This window comes from Pipistrellus hanaki (genome assembly GCF_964339955.1).
Source record: "Pipistrellus hanaki genome assembly, chromosome: 15".
Lineage (NCBI taxonomy): Eukaryota > Metazoa > Chordata > Mammalia > Chiroptera > Vespertilionidae > Pipistrellus > Pipistrellus hanaki.
The window spans coordinates 25276982-25293872 of NC_140517.1; the positions used below are offsets into that span (position 1 = coordinate 25276982).

Sequence of the window (16891 nt, forward strand, 5' to 3'; positions counted from 1 at the left end):
TTCTTTTGCCCTTTTATTGAAAATGAATGAGAAGCCCCCCCATGCCTTCTATTCACCTCCCAAAAGCCAAGTGTGATGGTAGATTCTCGCCTTTTCCCTGGGAATCTATCTGATGAGGGTGAGGAGGGGAAAAGGAAACCTGAAACAAATGTTGTATCTGGTCTTCTTCCCCACCCAACCGGATGGACAACTTCCAGGAGAATTCTGACCAGCATTTAGCCCTTCTTGGGGGGAAGGGGGATCCCGCCCCTTCAGGGGAAGCGGGCAAAGGGGGGCCCGCCGATCCGAGGTGTTGACGGGATAAATATTCCGTCCACAAATAAACAAACTTTCCAGGATTCCTAGAGAGAAAAAGAAAACTTGGAAGGGCGAGGACCCCTACGTTCCAAGTCCTGATCCCCAAGAACAGCTTCTCTGGGGGGGTGTCTGAAACCGTTTGCAGTCCGCTTACTTACCTACCACGGAGCCCCGGTGCCCGAACCACCTATCCAACACCACCCCGCCAAACCCCACCGAGAAAACAAAAATCCTTTTGGAGAGCGCCAGAGGGGCTTTGCCGGTGGCGCGGAGAGGAGCCGCGGCCCGGGTCGGCGGTCGGTCGGGGCGCAGGCCAGGTAGGGAGCCCGCGCGGGGGGCGCGCGTCGCGGGGAGAGGGCCCCGCGGGAAGCCGCCGGCCCTCCACTCGGGCCGCGGGGCCGGGCTCTGCCCGCCGGGGACCCGCTGCTTTGTTCCCGGCGCTCGGAGCGCGTTCCAAGGGCATTTCTCTCCGGGAAAAGGGAGCCGGAGTTGTGGGCTGCAGGCGTCTATGCGGGAGGGGAAGGGGGAGCTGAACGGAGTTGTTTCACCGTAATTCCCCAAATTCCACAAAACTGCTCACACGGACGCGGCGAATTACCGAATCCTCCTGCGAGTGTACAGGATTAAAGGACCAAGATATTACTATCCCTCCCCTCATGTCCCCATATAGATACCGCGGCCCACCTCCTCAGGTGGGGGCAAGGGGCACTCCATTTCTGTAATGCACCCCAAAAACCTTCCTAGGTTATTCTTGACGGCCCCGAACCTGGAAACTCCCTGTTGATTATTAAATATTGGCTTCAATAATAACATCCAGGCGAGGCCCCTTCCAGGCCAAGCCAGCACGTTTGCTTCGAATCCATTACACCTGGGCCCCGGCAATTAGGAAATCTAATTATTCTCCTCATCACTCATTAATAAGAAAAATAGTCCCTGGGTCTTTGGTACGTATAAGGTTTTTGGGAGAGAGAGAGATTTGACTACATGAATCAATTCGCTTTTATTTTTCAAACTAACTTTTTTTTTTGCAAAGGAGCATCTTTTTCCCCCCTCTGCGCACGTGGGCCCACGAACCAAAATTTGATAATAAAATAAAACTTAATAAGATATAACTCTTTTTCTTGAAAAAAAAATCTTTTCACGTTGAGACTGAGCAGTGTTCAAGCCTGGCTCCGCGCGGCTGGGTCTTAGCGCCGACGGATTCCCCGCGCCCTGATTGGGTGCCAACTCCCCGCAGCCGCGGAGCCATTGGTGCAAAGTTCCCGGAGGGGGCGTGGCCGGAGGAAAGTAAAAACTCGCTTTCAGCAAGAAGACTTTTGAAACTTTTCCCAATCCCTAAAAGGGACTTTACTTCTTTTTTCCGGGCTCGGCGGCAGGGCAGCCCGTCTGGACCCCGGCTCGCTGACCCCCAGGGCTACCGGTTTGCCGGGAGGCTCCGAGAGCCGCCATACCCCTCCTGGCACCGACCAGGGGGCCAGCCTCGGTCCGCTGCGCGCGCGGCGTCCCCGCTGGGTCCCCAGCCGCCCGCCGGAGCTGCCACCCGCCGGGTCCCGAGAGCCAGCGAGCGAGCGAGGGAGCCAGCGAGCAGGGGCCGGCGCTGAGCTCGCCCGGGTCGCGCCCTCCAGGATGCTGATCCCTCCGGTCCGCTGAAGCGAGCGCGCCCCTTCTCCGTCCGAAGGCGGGAGCCAAGCGCCGGCGCCTCCTCCAACCTCGTCCCCGAGGCTTCCAAGCACCCGGGGCTCCCCCCGCCCGGCCGGCTCCCTCCCTCTCTCGCTCTCTCACTCCCGCTCGCTCTCTCGCTCTCGCAGGGCCTTCCTCGCGGTCCGTGCGCTCAGCACAGGGGCGGCGAGCCTGTCTCGGACACAGCATGCAGGCGCGCTACTCCGTGTCCGACCCCAACGCGCTGGGAGTGGTGCCCTACTTGAGCGAGCAGAACTACTACCGGGCGGCGGCGGCGGCGGGCGGCTACGGCGGCATGGCCAGCCCCATGGGCGTCTACTCGGGCCACCCGGAGCAGTACGGCGGCGCGGGCATGGGCCGCTCCTACGCGCCCTACCACCCCCACCACCACCACCAGCCCGCGGCGCCCAAGGACCTGGTGAAGCCGCCCTACAGCTACATCGCGCTCATCACCATGGCGATCCAGAACGCGCCCGAGAAGAAGATCACCTTGAACGGCATCTACCAGTTCATCATGGACCGCTTCCCCTTCTACCGGGAGAACAAGCAGGGCTGGCAGAACAGCATCCGCCACAACCTGTCGCTCAACGAGTGCTTCGTCAAGGTGCCCCGCGACGACAAGAAGCCCGGCAAGGGCAGCTACTGGACCCTGGACCCGGACTCCTACAACATGTTCGAGAACGGCAGCTTCCTGCGGCGCCGGCGGCGCTTCAAGAAGAAGGACGTGCCCAAGGAGAAGGAGGAGCGGGCCCACCTCAAGGAGCCGCCCCCGACGGCGGCGGCGGCCAAGGGCGCCCCGGCCGGCCCCCCGGGGCTGGCGGACGCCCCCAAGGAGACCGAGAAGAAGGTGGTGGTGGTGATCAAGAGCGAGGCCGCGTCGCCCGCCCTGCCGGTCATCACCAAGGTGGAGACCTTGAGCCCCGAGAGCGCGCTGCAGGGCAGCCCGCGCAGCGCGGCCTCCACGCCCGCCGGCTCCCCCGACGACGGCTCGCTGCCCGAGCACCACGCGGGCGCGCCGCCGCCCAACGGGCTGCCGGGCTTCAGCGTGGAGAACATCATGACGCTGCGAACGTCGCCGCCGGGCGGCGAGCTGAGCCCGGCGGCGGCGGGGCGCGCGGGCCTGGTGGTGCCGCCGCTGGCGCTGCCCTACGCGGCCGCTGCGCCGCCCGCCGCCTATGGGCAGCCGTGCGCGCAGGGCCTGGAGGCGGGCGCGGCCGGCGGCTACCAGTGCAGCATGCGCGCCATGAGCCTGTACACGGGCGCCGAGCGGCCCGCGCACATGTGCGTGCCGCCCGCGCTGGACGAGGCCCTCTCGGACCACCCGGGCGGCCCCACGTCGCCCCTGAGCGCCCTCAACCTCGCCGCCGCGGGCCAGGAGGGCGCGCTGGCCGCCGCCGCCGCCGCGGGCCACCACCACCCGCACCACGGCCACCACCACCCGCAGGCGCCGCCGCCCCCGCCGGCCCCCCAGCCGCCCCAGTCGGCGCCGCCGCAGCCCGCGGCCGCCGCGGCCCAGGCGGCCTCCTGGTATCTCAACCACAGCGGGGACCTGAACCACCTTCCTGGCCACACGTTCGCGGCCCAGCAGCAGACTTTCCCCAACGTCAGGGAGATGTTCAACTCCCACCGGCTGGGGATCGAGAACTCGAGCCTCGGGGAACCCCAGGTGAGCGGGAACGCCAGCTGTCAGCTGCCCTACAGATCCACGCCGTCCCTGTACCGCCACGCCGCCCCCTACTCCTACGACTGCACCAAATACTGACCCTCTCGGACAGTCCCGGCTTCGCCTCGCAGACCTGACCCTCTCGGACAGTCCAGCCTTGCAGAGACGAAGAAAAGAACCCAAACGCGACCGCCAGCTTTTTTTCTCAAACCCGGGAGCAGAGCGGGAAGCTGCAGGTAACTTACATTCGCCGCCCCGTTTCTGAGGTTCTTGCGAAGCGCCCTCCCCGGTGAAGGGACGTAGCCCAACGAAATGAATATTAAAATCCCCCTCCCCTACCAGGATGGCTGTGCTCTCCGCTCCACTCGGGGGAGGTTTCCAAAATTAAATTATGGACCAAATCCCATAGCGACCCAGTAAATGACTCTCTGTAGAGACTTCCATAGGCTTATGGGGATCTCTATAGATTTGTGTATGTGCTGTGTGTAATTTTAAATTTCTCTAACCGTGCTGTACAAACGTGTGGATTTGTAATCAGGCTATTTTTGTTGTTGTTGTTGTTGTTGTTGTTGTTGTTGTTCAGAGCCATTAATATAATATTTAAAGTTGAGTTCACTGGATAATTTTCATCTTGCCCAACCATTCTAACTGCCAAGTCGAAAATTCATAAAACCTTATGTGGGGTTTCCCCCTTGGACAATTACCAGATATAATTCTTTCCCCAGTTGTAGGTCTTTTGCAAAACAAGAACATAATTTATTTTTTTTGTTGCTGTTGGCCTAAAAAAGAAGTCAAGTATCTGATACTTTTTATTTACAAAGTGTGATGGTTTTGTATAGTAGATTTCTCCTTGAGCATTCCTAAAAGAAAAGAAAAAAAAAACCTTAAAAAATTTAACGTCACCTGTGTCTGTCTTACGTGGTCTTCATTGTTGTACGTACCTTAAAATAAACCCATGTTGTTTTTCTGCCCCCAGCACAGTGTGTTTGTGTTCTCGCATTTAAAACAAAGTCGCGGTGGGTGTGCAAATCCACCTGCGTAGGTTATTTCTGTTACACAGGCGGGTAAGTGTGTAGACAGACACATCTAGGTGATCACAGAACAAGGGGGATCCTTCCCTCTTGTTGTCTTCATGATTGAAAAGGCTTTCTATTAATTTGGAATTTCAACCTGGTTGAGGCGGACCAGACCATGGACGGTCCCGCTTAGACGCAACTGCCAGAAGGACTGCATGCTGGAATGTCATTTGCTGTCATGCATTTTGCTAAAGGCAGAAAAACAGGCCAATTGTCCAGACATGCAGTGCCATTCCACGTGAATGCCCACCCTTCCCCGATTTAGGTGGGGAAGGAGACGCGTCTTCTGTTAGCGAACTGCAAACCAGGAGGAGTCCAGCTTCGCCTGGATTTCCTAAAATGCGGGCTTACTCACCCACTTCAGTGGCTTTTTGGAGACGAGTTTGCACTGGGCCAGTGAACGACCAGAGGGGACCGAGTCTGTAGCGTGTAGTGACCATCCCAAAAATGGCCTGTTCAGAGGTGCATTTCAGACCTCTACTTGATTTCCAAATCCTTACCCTACTGCAGTGAAAAATCATAAAGCTTCCTTGCTCTTCAAAAAACAATTTCCAGGGCTTGGGTTCTACATTTATCCACCTTTTCAGACTTTAAGTAACGAGGTTATTTCTTTTTTCAATGTTGATATCTCATATTTTTATTTTTAATAGCAACACAAATTTGGTGAGATGTGGCCAAAGGGGACACGGTTTTGTTATCGATTTCACTGGCCCAAACCCGCCAACTCCCCTGCTGGTCCGTCCCTGTGCCTGAATGTTGAGGCTGGAGCTCCAAATAGGGGGATGTTTCCCATGCCAGCAGGTGAGCTGTGCCTCCCCCAGGGCCAAACTCCACGTGAAAGGGACATTATGAGCCAGGATGATTTCCCAAAAGGTGATTTTCCTGGATGCAGCGACTACGTGAGATATAACCTGGGTGCTGTATTGTTGTTTTAAACATGGCATTCTGTCTCTAGGTCGTGCTGAGATAGAATTAGGAAAAGTTTGATCATAACAATTTCCCCCGTATATGTGACCCAGATTCTTTCAGTCTGTGGCCCCAGAGATGGCATGTGGTTAAAACGCTGCCTTCTATTCCTTTTCATAATGTGCAGGGACGGGAGCCCCAGTGCTCCAGGCTTGCCTTGGGCAGGCCCCCAGGCCACAGTGCTTTGGACTAGCTAGCTACGGGGTGGGGAGAGGTGTGTGTGTGTGTGTGTGAGAGAGAGAGAGAGAGAGAGAGAGAGAGAGAGAGAGAGAGAGAGAGAGAGAGCCCCCTCTCTGAGCTGCAGAGAAAGAGGCAGCCCGGCTCCTTGCCCAGCTCTGGCAGGCTGGTTTCGCTGGTTTCGTTTTGCTCCTGTTTCTTTTATGCTGTTGCCGCAGGAGAAGCCAGAGTATTCTAGCTGGCTTTCTCCCTTCCCCAGGTGTTTCAAAGAGTCCTCCCAAAAGATTACCCTCATCTTAAGTTTTGGCAATCAGAGCAGCTCTGAGAGACACGCAGAGAATACAAGACAGAGAAAGGGGATGGGGTTAGGCGAGAGTCCCAGCTCAGCCTCTATACGCCCTGGATCTTCTACATTCAGGAAAGCATCTGAAGTCCCCATTGTGGGGATAGCTCTCCAGAAAGTTTCCCCCAATTGGGTGCATGACATAGTGAGGGGCTCCTCATTCCCCTGGGAACATGGGCAACTTGGGGGATCGCATTTCGTGTGGAGGGCTGGGGTGTGGAGGGTCACCTGGGGATCCCTCAGTCGGAAGCCCTAGGAGCCAAGCAAGGTGTGGGTGCCAGAGGGCTGGCCCATGTGCTGGGCGCTGAGCTCAGAGCTGGCTCAGCTCAGCCCTTACAGCCACGATGTGGACCTGGGGCCTCGGGGAGCCTGTTTCTCCCGGGCTGGCGGAGTAGGAAGATCCTGGAGCAGGAGCAGGACACCTCGAGCAGCAGGCATCCAAGCATCAGCGGGACTGCCTTTTGGTGACTTCCCAGCTCCCTGCACGTCTACTGCCCAGGCACACAGACTGAGTGCTGGGCCCGCAGGCTGTCTGCTTCTCAGATCCACTTGTTGCCCTTTCCTTCAGCCAGTCGGTCCTCGGTCCTCCCAAAGCCCAGGGCCTGTCCGGGAAGGGGGAAGGAAATACAGGGTGGAAGGGCCTGAAAGTCTGTGCAGGCTGGTGGGCCTCTGTGGTTCACCAGAACGCAGTCTGCATAAAGCCATGCTGGCATTTGTGTTCCTTCGTGACCTAATAAGATACAGTCCTGCAGGTCTCAAAGATACTGCGGATAACAAGGAAGCAACCCCAAGACCATGGCAGAAACCATTTCCCTGGAAGTTGACCCCGTGTCTCTCACTGGACCGTGTCTCTGAGCAGTTTAGACAGACATGGGCAGCCTGGAGAGACCCTGAGGCCTCTGAGCACCCCGATCGCTCCCAGGTCCAGAGAAGCGGCAGCTGGAGAAGCCTCTGCTTCGCACGTAAGACGTGGAGAGATGCCCAACCTCGCCTCTCAGGGAGGAAGGGCTGCTGGTGTGCCACCACCGCCCTCCTGACCTCTCTCCAAGGCCAGACTGGGGTGTATGGCTGGCTGGACCTCCCTGCCCTGGTTCAAAAGGCCTTTCACCGTAACCAAAATCAGTGTTGACATCCATCCTGGAAGCGGGAGCGCTGGGCTAGGAACCAGAAGGCCACATCTCGCCGCTGTGTGAAGAGGCGGCTCCGCCCTGGCCTGGGTCTGCTCCTCTGTAGCCTGACCAGGTGAGTGCCAGGGCATCGGGGCAGCCCGCACTTTCCCTCCCCGCCGCTGGGGCTCCTGCCCTGGGTCCTCCGTTATCCCCTCTCCCCTTCCCTGTCAGCAAGAAGTGAAGATCCCATGTGGAAGGGAAGAAAACACAGGGTCCTGGGAACTTCAGCATTTGGCTCGTAAATCTTTCGGGGTCCATCTCCTCCTCTCCACCCCAAGACTGCCTGGGGGTCACCTCCGGGCCTGGGAGAGGCTTGTGAGCAGCACTCAAAGCACAGAGAGCAGAGTTCCCAGGTCCCCCTTGGAGAAAACAAGCCGTGGTGGCTGAGCACTTGCCTCCTCGCTCCTCCAGCTCCCATCCCAAATCCAAAAATAAAACTGGGCCCTCCTGGGCAAGGTTGGTCCGATGAGAAGTTACCTAGAAAAGACACCTTGATTAATGCACAGAACTGTGTATCTTGAGAATGTGCTGGGTCTCAGAGCCTGTGCCTGGCACCTTGTGGGATGTGTGTCGGGCTCGCCCCTGGGCAGCACAATGGTGGCTATCGGTGAGGTGGAAACGGACAAGTAGAAAGCTGAGGGTTTACGGCTTTTTTTTTGTTCTTTAATATATTTTATTGATTTTTCACAGAGAGGAAGAGAGAGGGATAGAGAGTTAGAAACATCAATGAGAGAGAATCATCGATCAGCTGCATGTTGCACACCCCCTACTGGGGATGTGCCCGCAACCAAGGTACATGCCCTTGACCAGAATCGATCCCCGGGACCTTTTAGTCCGCAGGCCGACGCTGTATCCACAGAGCCAAACTGGTCCCGGCAAGGGTTTACGGCTTTGTGTCAGCCAGGCCAGGGACGCCTGGGGGCTGGACTCCAGGTGAGCAGGACACGCTGGGTCGGAGCCACCAGTGACTTCCTGCACCACATACTTGGAATGCTTTCCCAAACTTTGAGAAGCATTCCCTGCCTGCCGGTTTCTTGCGTGGCCTCAGCTCACCAAGGCGTTTGCAATGTTTGCTTTCTGACATAGGCATGTGAGGAAGGGGGTGGAATGCTTTAGAGCGCTTGGAAAGCTGGGCAGCCACAGTCAGGGACAGCCACTGAGCCTGGGAAGACGCCACCGCCTGGACTTGTAGGAGCCTTTCTCTCGCTTTTGCAAGATGCCTGCTGTGCAGCAAAGGCAGAGGGGCACAGCTGGCGGAGAGTTAGGTTTCCGAATGTGTCTCCCTGGTGTGATGGTTTTCCTAGCATCAGGCTTATGGGGACTTCATCCTGGGGCTGTGAGGCTGTGAAAAGCTGAAGTGGAGGGCAGGCGGTGGGTTGACAGATTGATGGGCCTGCTGGCATTGCAAGTCCCTGAAGGGAATGGAGTTGGGGAGCATGGGAGGGCAGTCCCTGGCCTCTTGAGCCTGGACTATAGCTTTGTGCTCAATCTATGGCCACCCAGGTTGGGAGGTCATGAAGGCCAGAGACTCCTCTGACCGCAGACTCAGTAGCCCTTGGGCCTGGGCCTTCCCTTTCCCAGAAGCCCCTCTGGTTCTCCCTGCCTTCATGTTATTCTTGCAGGCAGGCTCCCCAGCGGAGTCTTGGTCTCTGAGCTGAGTCCACAGGCACCAGCGCAGGCCCTCTGCACAGGCCAGTGGGGGGTTCATGTGACCTCGGGTGGGCATACCACCTCTAGCTCTCTGGTCTTGTTTCTCAACTGGAAAACCATGGGGTCCTTAAATAAGGCTGTTGTGAAGATTAATGGATCCAACACAGAACACGAAAGTGCTTCAACAGGACCCAGCCCAGCCCGTAGTAAGGACATACTGTTAGATGTTAGGATTTGCCTGGAAACAGAAGAGAACAGCTTCTGTGGTCTCAATTAGTTGTACATCTCAGGATAAACTGCTTGGTTAGGGCAGTGTGTGCCCTAACTGTCCCTTTTTAGACCCTTTAAATCCTTTGGGGGAACAAGGTGGGCTCTAAAAGATAAATAATTAGGAAAATCTCATCCTGCTCTATGGGTTTCACCCCCTACCCCCATTGCCAAGAAGCAGCAAAGACCTGGCTCTCCAGTCCTTTCAATGTGGGAGAGGAGCAGGGCAGGGCTGGGGGGAACTGGGGCTTCTGGGTTTTAGAAGGATAAAAGTGAGGACGCTTGGTTTCCTGCTTATAATGCCCCAAATCTCCAGCTCTGGTGGCTCTGAGTACCACCCCTCTCTGGAGCTTACTCCAGGCACAGCCCTTGGAGCTTCTGTGGACACCTAAGGCTGTCAACCCTCAGAGAACCTACCTTCGGAGGAAAAAGTGTGAGTTCTGATCCCTGTTCTGCTGTTTACTACCTACAGTGTCTTGGGGGTGTTCTGTGCCCAGCCTCAGTTTTGTCATCTGTGAAATGGGTCAGCCCCCTGCCTTTCATAGATGCTACAGGGCCCATAGCATCCACACACAACGGCTACTACCATGCACTTGTTTCCCTGGCTTTGCAAGGAGGACTTGGCCTCAAGTTCTGGGTCTGCAGAATGGGGACTGGGCAGTTTTCTGCTGTGAGGAATGAATGACCTAACATAAGGAAAGCACTCAGAGCAGTGCCAGCTTATATTAGCCTCCAGTACATTTTAGTTATTAATGGCATTCTTTTTTTTTTTTTTATCATCCTCTTTTCCAATGTTTTCAGGGTGTCAGTGAGGTGACCTGGCTAAGTAAGTCCTGCATCTTTCCACCCTCACTCTTCTCAAATACATTGCACATATGGTAGAATCAATTACACACATACACACATATACATATACACTGTCTTCACAGTTAGAAAGTGAAGCACATATTTGGAGAGATAACACAGGTTGTCATTAACGTGACTGTTGGCTCTTTAATTTGCCAGCGGAGCAGAGGAAGGGTAGGTGACCCTGGTAGTGAAAGGGCAGTAGATTGGAGCTCCTCTCTCCCCTTGCGCCTCTTTGGTCCAGGTTGGCAGCTGGCCTCTGCCCAGCCTGCCCGAGGAGAAGGCTTTCTCCCCCCAGGTGGGACCTGGGAAAGGTACTGTCTACCCTCAGCCCACGCTGACCCCGATTTCTGATTTCTGCCCTGGTCCTTCCGGAAACATCAGGCAGGGCATCTCGGGGCTTCCCTGGGGGCTGGCAGTGGTGCTCGCACTGACATCAGACATGAATGCTCTTCTCTGGGATCTGAAGGCTTAGGAACACACAGGGAACTTTCAGTGTCTCCACCTGGCTTTCTGGGACTCCCCCTCTGCCCAGCCGTCCTGCAATGCAGGCTCCGCTACCTCCCTTTCCCTCTCCCCCATTCCTCCTCTTCCCAGGTCCCTGCTCCTGGGCCTCGGCTCGCTGGGTCCTAACCCACAGAGCTTCCGCACGAGGGCGCATCCGCTCTCAGACTTGAAGGCTTCTGCCTTGCGCTCCCCGGAAATTCGCTCCAGCGCGGTCTTTCCTATCATCGCAGTTGCAAAAGCTCTTCACCTGGGAGGCCGGGATTCATCTCCGCGGGAGAGCCCGGATGGGGCGCCAGGCCCGAGGTCTATGGCTGCAAGCTCTGGGAAACATTGCAAACCTCAGCAAACACGCCGCAAGGCTGGAGATGCCTCTCCAGACCGCGACTAGAACTCGGATTTTTCTCCCCTCTCCGCCTTTACTATCAGTGACCCGCCCACCAGACGCGCGTGTCTCCGCCCGCGTCCGGCCCATGCCCAAATCGGGTGGTGTTTATTATTGTACGAATCCAAGCTCGGATACGCCTTAGAGTTTAGAAGGAGCGTCGCTGCGGCTGCGTGCCTTTCTGGAGAGGCAGGGATGTGCGTGCTGGACTCCGGTGCCATGAAGGGCTCAGAGTGCGGAGGTGGGGGTGGGCGTGTGGATGTCACCAGCTTATCTTTTGTTCTGCGTCTGTTAGAACGGGCGAGGCTTGAAGCCCAGCTGGACCCCAACTTGAACTCGCTGGGGGCGCGCTGATCTTGGAGAGGTTGCGGATGCCCCGGGACTGTGGGGCCCAGGGTTGCCAAAGCGCGCGGCATAGAGGCTCTTTTCTCCCTCCAGGGTTTAAGGGAGTGTTCAGGTAAGAGCCAGAGATCCAGAGAGAGGACAGCGCCCCGCCCCCTGCAGGCAAGAGGGCCACCCTCAGGACCTAGGCCCGGGCGGGCGGGCCAGGTCCCAAAGGAAGGTTGCCCCGGGTTAGAAATGCCGCGCCCTGGATGGAGGCCGGGAGGTGTGTCCCAGGGCCTGGCCTGGCACTCCCTCAAGCCGCGCCTGCGCCCAAACCGGTCTTTCCACTCAGATTGCCCAGTTCCTTTCGGTATTTCAAACGTATTCGCTCTCTCACGGGCTATCCGAAACCCCCAAACTTCTGGACTCCCCATTTTGGGGTGATGTTATCCTGAGCACTCGAAACCAGCCTGCAGCAGCGTGTAGCCTCTCTGACAGCAGAAGTAGCAGCCCCCCCCCCTCCCCAATGCACCTCGAGTGCCTCTATCCCCATCAGGGTGGGAGCCAGTCCTGGGCAATTTCTATGCCCCCCTCCTTTTCACTCCCCCCCCCCCCACACTCCCCTTACACTCCTCCATCTTCTCTTTGGCATCACGGCCCATTCACTCAATGGAATGCCAATTCAGTCATCCGGAATGCTGGTGTTGTGTTTTTTTCCCCCCTTTAAAAGATATTCATCAGAGATCATAAACAAGAACTAGTCACGCCACATGCCCCCCATCCCTCCAACGAGGTGGAGTGAGGGCAGGACACCTCCAAGGGAATCAGCATCATCCAGGGCTTTTGATTCAAACTCTGACGTGGCTACAAATGTAAAATGCACTGGGGGGGGCGGGGGTGTGTGCAACTGAACCCCAGAGTGAGTGGGTGGGTTGGGGGAGACCAAGCAGGCTTTCCAAATGTTTAATGTAATCATGGGCCAGCTGCGTGCACTTGTAAAGTTGTTATAACCCCCTCCTTGTTATAAACAGGAAAGCGCAGAATATAAAGCAAGAGACCCGCATTCACAAATACCAGCTCTCTCCAGCCAGCTGCCAAATTCCCCTTTTATGGTCTTTCTTGCTTGCAACCTCAGTCCCATTAGAAAGACCTTCGCTTCTCCCCCTGAACTTTCCAATCCGGTGTATTTGGAAACTTTGGACCAGGTAGCCCAAGCCCCATCCCGCTCCTTGGCACCAGAGGTGTTGTCTTCAGGAAAGGCTGGGCTCCAGGATCCTTTCCCCTGGAGGTCGAGGCTTGCTGCCCCTGGGGTACTGGGTACTAGCCACCTATCCAGGGCCATGACTTCCTTAGGGGCAAGCCCAGGACCTGCCCTAGGAGGTCTGCATCCTTTTCTCATCAGACTCCCAACCCTCTCTGATGGAGATGCCTCTCCCCACAACAGATGTCAAAGCTTTCAGAGATCTAGGAAGGCATCCCGTGAGACTGTGCCATCTCCACACCTCCTACTAAGCCTGGGAGAAGAAAAGACCTTTTGTGGGAGGCTGGGCTGTTGGGGGAGGGGGAGGAAGAGGGCTCCCCCAGGTCAGCGGTAAAAACTCACCCCTGCGCTCCACCCCCCATCCCACCTCTCCTTCCTGGCCCCGCAGACCCCGCTCCCAGGCACCCGGGCCCACATCCTGCCTCGCTGACTGTGTGTGCTCACAGCGTCAAGGGGTGGACGCGATATTTCAAACATCAGATCAGTGCGTTTATATATTGGGTGCCCGGAAATTTTTCCAAATAAACACAGCTTGATTCAACTTGGGTGGGCGGACTTATCAACAGACTAATTCTATAAACAAATGAAGGAATAGCCCCGACACCGATTGGCTGGTATCGAAAAGACACGTGGAGGGAAAAGCTCGGAGTTTTTTTCGGCAATGAAATTTTAATTAATGTGGGTGGGCTGAGAACACAACGACTGTTTATCATAGACAATTTATTTTCCAGCGCTAAGTCAACATATAATAGCAAACTTACAACAATTATTTAACATTTTCTAAAGCCATGAAGAAGGGACAGAGCGCGGAGCGGCCGGGGAGAGCGGCGGCTGAGCGGGAGGCAGACGCGCGGCGGCAGGCGCCCCGGGAGGGTCCTCGCGGCGCGGGGCGCGGTCCCTAAGCCGCAGGGGCTTCTGGCTTCGCGGGGAGCTCGGCCTCCGGCGCGCCCTCGCCATGAGCCACCTCTTCGGCCCCCGGCTGCCGGCCCTGGCGGCCTCGCCCATGCTCTATCTGTATGGCCCCGAGAGACCCGGGTTGCCTCTGGCCTTCGCCCCGGCGGCGGCCGCCCTGGCGGCCACGGGCCGGGGTGCAGAGCCCCCGCAGAAGCCGCCCTACAGCTACATCGCGCTCATCGCCATGGCGATCCAGGACGCGCCCGAGCAGAGGGTCACCCTGAACGGCATCTACCAGTTCATCATGGACCGCTTCCCCTTCTACCACGATAACCGGCAGGGCTGGCAGAACAGCATCCGCCACAACCTCTCGCTCAACGACTGCTTCGTCAAGGTGCCCCGCGAGAAGGGGCGGCCGGGCAAGGGCAGCTACTGGACGCTGGACCCCCGCTGCCTGGACATGTTCGAGAACGGCAACTACCGCCGCCGGAAGAGGAAGCCCAAGCCAGGCGCCGCCGGGCCCCCGGAGGCCAAGCGGTCCCGCGCGGAGGAGACGCCGGAGCGCACTGCGGTGGCGGCGCGGCCCGAGGCGGGGAGCGGGGAAGGGCGGCCCGGGCCCGCGACCCCCCGCCACGAGGGAGCGCCCTCGCGCCCCTGGCCCCTCCCGGAGGGCTCACCGCCGGCGTCTCTCCTTGGTCCCCCCGGGCTCGAGCCCCCAGAGGTGGATGCGGGGGGCGGTGCCGTCCAGGTCGCGGCGGCGGCGGCGGAACAGCAGGCGCGCCCGGTGGATGGCCCGGGGACGCCCTCGCGCCCCGGCGCCTGCTGCAGCTCTCCGAGGAGCGCCGCCGACAAGCCCAAGAGCTTCAGCATAGAGAGCATCCTGGCCGGACGGCAGGGCCAGAAGCCGGCTGCAGGGGCCGAGCTCCTTGCGGGTGCCAAGCAGGATCCCGGCGTTGGCGGCTGTTTGGGGACCTCGCTTCTGGCCGCCTCCACTGGTCTCTGTCCGCCTTTCAACGCTTCCCTCATGCTGGACCCGCACGTCCAGGGCGGCTTTTACCAGCTCGGGATCCCCTTCCTCTCCTACTTCCCTCTGCAGCTCCCCGACACCCTGCTCCACTTCCAGTAAAAAGCGCACAGCGGAGCCGTTCTTCCCCCGTCTGCCCCGGTCTAGGCTTCTCCCGAGTCACCGGGGCTCCCACTGCTGGGGGAAGGAGACTGAAAAACCAGCAAAAAAGCATCTTTTCCTCGCGGAAGTGTGGATCCTGGGATGTGTTTCCAACTTATGCGCGCAGGTGTGTGTGTGTGTGTGTGTGTGTGTGTGTGTGTGTGTGTGTGTGTGTGTGTGTTGGGGGTGGGGAGGGGGTGAGGGTGTAAGGAGGCGCTTCTGGGAAGGGATCTTCCCGGACCTGGACTTGTTCTTCGGATATTTAAATGATCCTGCCCGCTTGGAGGTTGGGCATCTCAGACCTCCTACTGTGGGATGAGAATTCCTTGACCTGAGGTCGGTTTGAAGGTGTGATCTTCGGCCACCCACCACATGTCCTGCGTGTCTGGGGCACACGAAGGCTCAGGCACCCCGAAGGCAGGACGGCAGGAGGAAGAGTGGCCAGCTCCATTGTGGCTGTGACTCAGGCCTTGGCTCCCACAGGCCTGGGAGATAGGGGGGTGCCCACAGCTGGGATGGTCCCTGAAGTCCAGTTGCGGGGACACCGAGGGTGACCCTGTTTTTCAGGTTCTTTGCCAGATCTAATCCCTGGTGAGGATTCGCAACCAATGTCCAGCTGGAAGATGAGAAACCACATTTTTATTTTAAATAGAGAAGCTTTCTGTTTTTTTTTTCTTTTTTTTCTTTCTAGACAAGAAAAGAAACATGTTCTATTCTTGGCTAAATACTTGACTCTTTTTTACTATAACAATTGCCCTGTGAAAACATTTATATTAACAACTGTTAAGAAAGTGCACACTATATAATTTAGTCATTAGTCATTAGTCAAGACACAGGTTCTCCAAGGCACGTTACCAACCCTAGCAGTAGTCCTATCTCTTTACTTTTGTTTTTAAGGGATCAAAGATTTCAGGGGGGACCGGAAGTGTGTGAAGGGGAGGGAAGATGTCGCAGACAATGTAAGATTTTTCTACTTTCATGTTTTCTTCAAGATCTAGGTTTAATTGCTTTTACATTTTTAGAATTGGGTAGTGAAGGACTACTAGCATCAAAAAAGTTGGGTGAAACAAACACATGGAAAGCAGGCAAAGAGAGAGATGGGTTAGGGGCTGGAGGAGTAAGGGAATCTGCAGGTGGCCACTCTGTGGATCCCAAAGAACATAAGGCATGTTGGGAGGATTCTTTGAGATATTTCCAGCCCCTTGCATCCCAGTCTGCAACTTGACCCCGTTCCTCCCTCCAACCCCTACCAAGCAGACCCAGAGCCAAAGCTAAATAAACCCATTATGGAGGTGACTGGAAGTCTGGTAGGAGGGGTGGGTTGCAAGGCAGGGGTCCGCAGCAAAGATCTAGTTAAGAAAATTGAGATTTTTAAAAAAAGAAATTGAGATTTTTTCAGCCCAGTTTAAGCTCAGAACTTCTGGAAAATGCACCTAACCTCTGTGATATCACTCTTTGGGTTATCTTAAAGCAGATTTCCTGAACTTCCAAGTTACTTTAATTTTATCTAATGTGGGATAGGCACAGTAAGTCATAAGTTCTGGAGGTAGGCATCAATAGGGCTTCAAAATGACCTTTAAATAGTTTCTACGACTTATATAAAAATGAACACGAACTTTACATTAAGAGAACCTTATTGGCTAATATGTTGGAAAGGAAATTTAGGACAAGCCTAATAATTTAATAATTTGTAGGCACAGAATTGACTTTCTGAGAATTCATCCTTAAAGCTATGTGCTACTGACTGACTCATCAATGTTTCCCTGACGGCATTCTACCCAGGCTGGTGGGAACATGTTAGTGAGCTACAGAGTGCCCTTGACGTTAAGGACTTGGATGAGATTCTGTTGCTGAGATCTAGGATCTACTGTGATTGATTTAAAATGTGGCAGAAGAGCTGCCATTGGCTAGTTTGTTACCCCAAAGTTTCAGCCTCTGCGAATAAAGTTGTTTTTTTACTAACCTCTCAGTGACTGGCTCGGTGGATTACTGGGGGGAACAAACAAACAATGTAATAAGAAAGAGGGGACTGGGATTACATGTGGGAACTCTGTCAGCATCTCAGGGGCCTGAGCAGGAAACCCCAGGGCCATTGGATACTGCCTGCATGTCCAAAAGCATGGGATATGGCCGCTGTATAGGATATGTTTTATATATTTTTCTTTTTTGTGTTTGACTTTCTATCTTGTGTGTTTTGTTAATGTGTGATGGCTGTCTTCTGGAG

The 16891-nt window shown here is 56.1% G+C and overlaps 2 protein-coding genes across 2 annotated transcripts; both read left to right on the top strand.

Annotated features, from left to right (window-relative positions):
• Positions 1-1629: 1629 nt before the first annotated feature.
• On the top strand, positions 1630-4615 carry FOXC2 (forkhead box C2). Its single transcript, XM_084905125.1, has one exon. It carries the CDS (start codon positions 2165-2167, stop codon positions 3737-3739), a length of 1575 nt encoding a protein of 524 aa, XP_084761251.1. The 5' UTR covers positions 1630-2164; the 3' UTR covers positions 3740-4615.
• Positions 4616-11323: 6708 nt separating this feature from the next.
• On the top strand, positions 11324-16636 carry FOXL1 (forkhead box L1). Its single transcript, XM_084905676.1, has 2 exons — positions 11324-11480; positions 13395-16636. The coding sequence occupies exon 2, from the start codon at positions 13564-13566 to the stop codon at positions 14626-14628; it is 1065 nt and encodes a 354-aa protein (XP_084761802.1). The 5' UTR covers positions 11324-11480; positions 13395-13563; the 3' UTR covers positions 14629-16636.
• Positions 16637-16891: the final 255 nt, after the last annotated feature.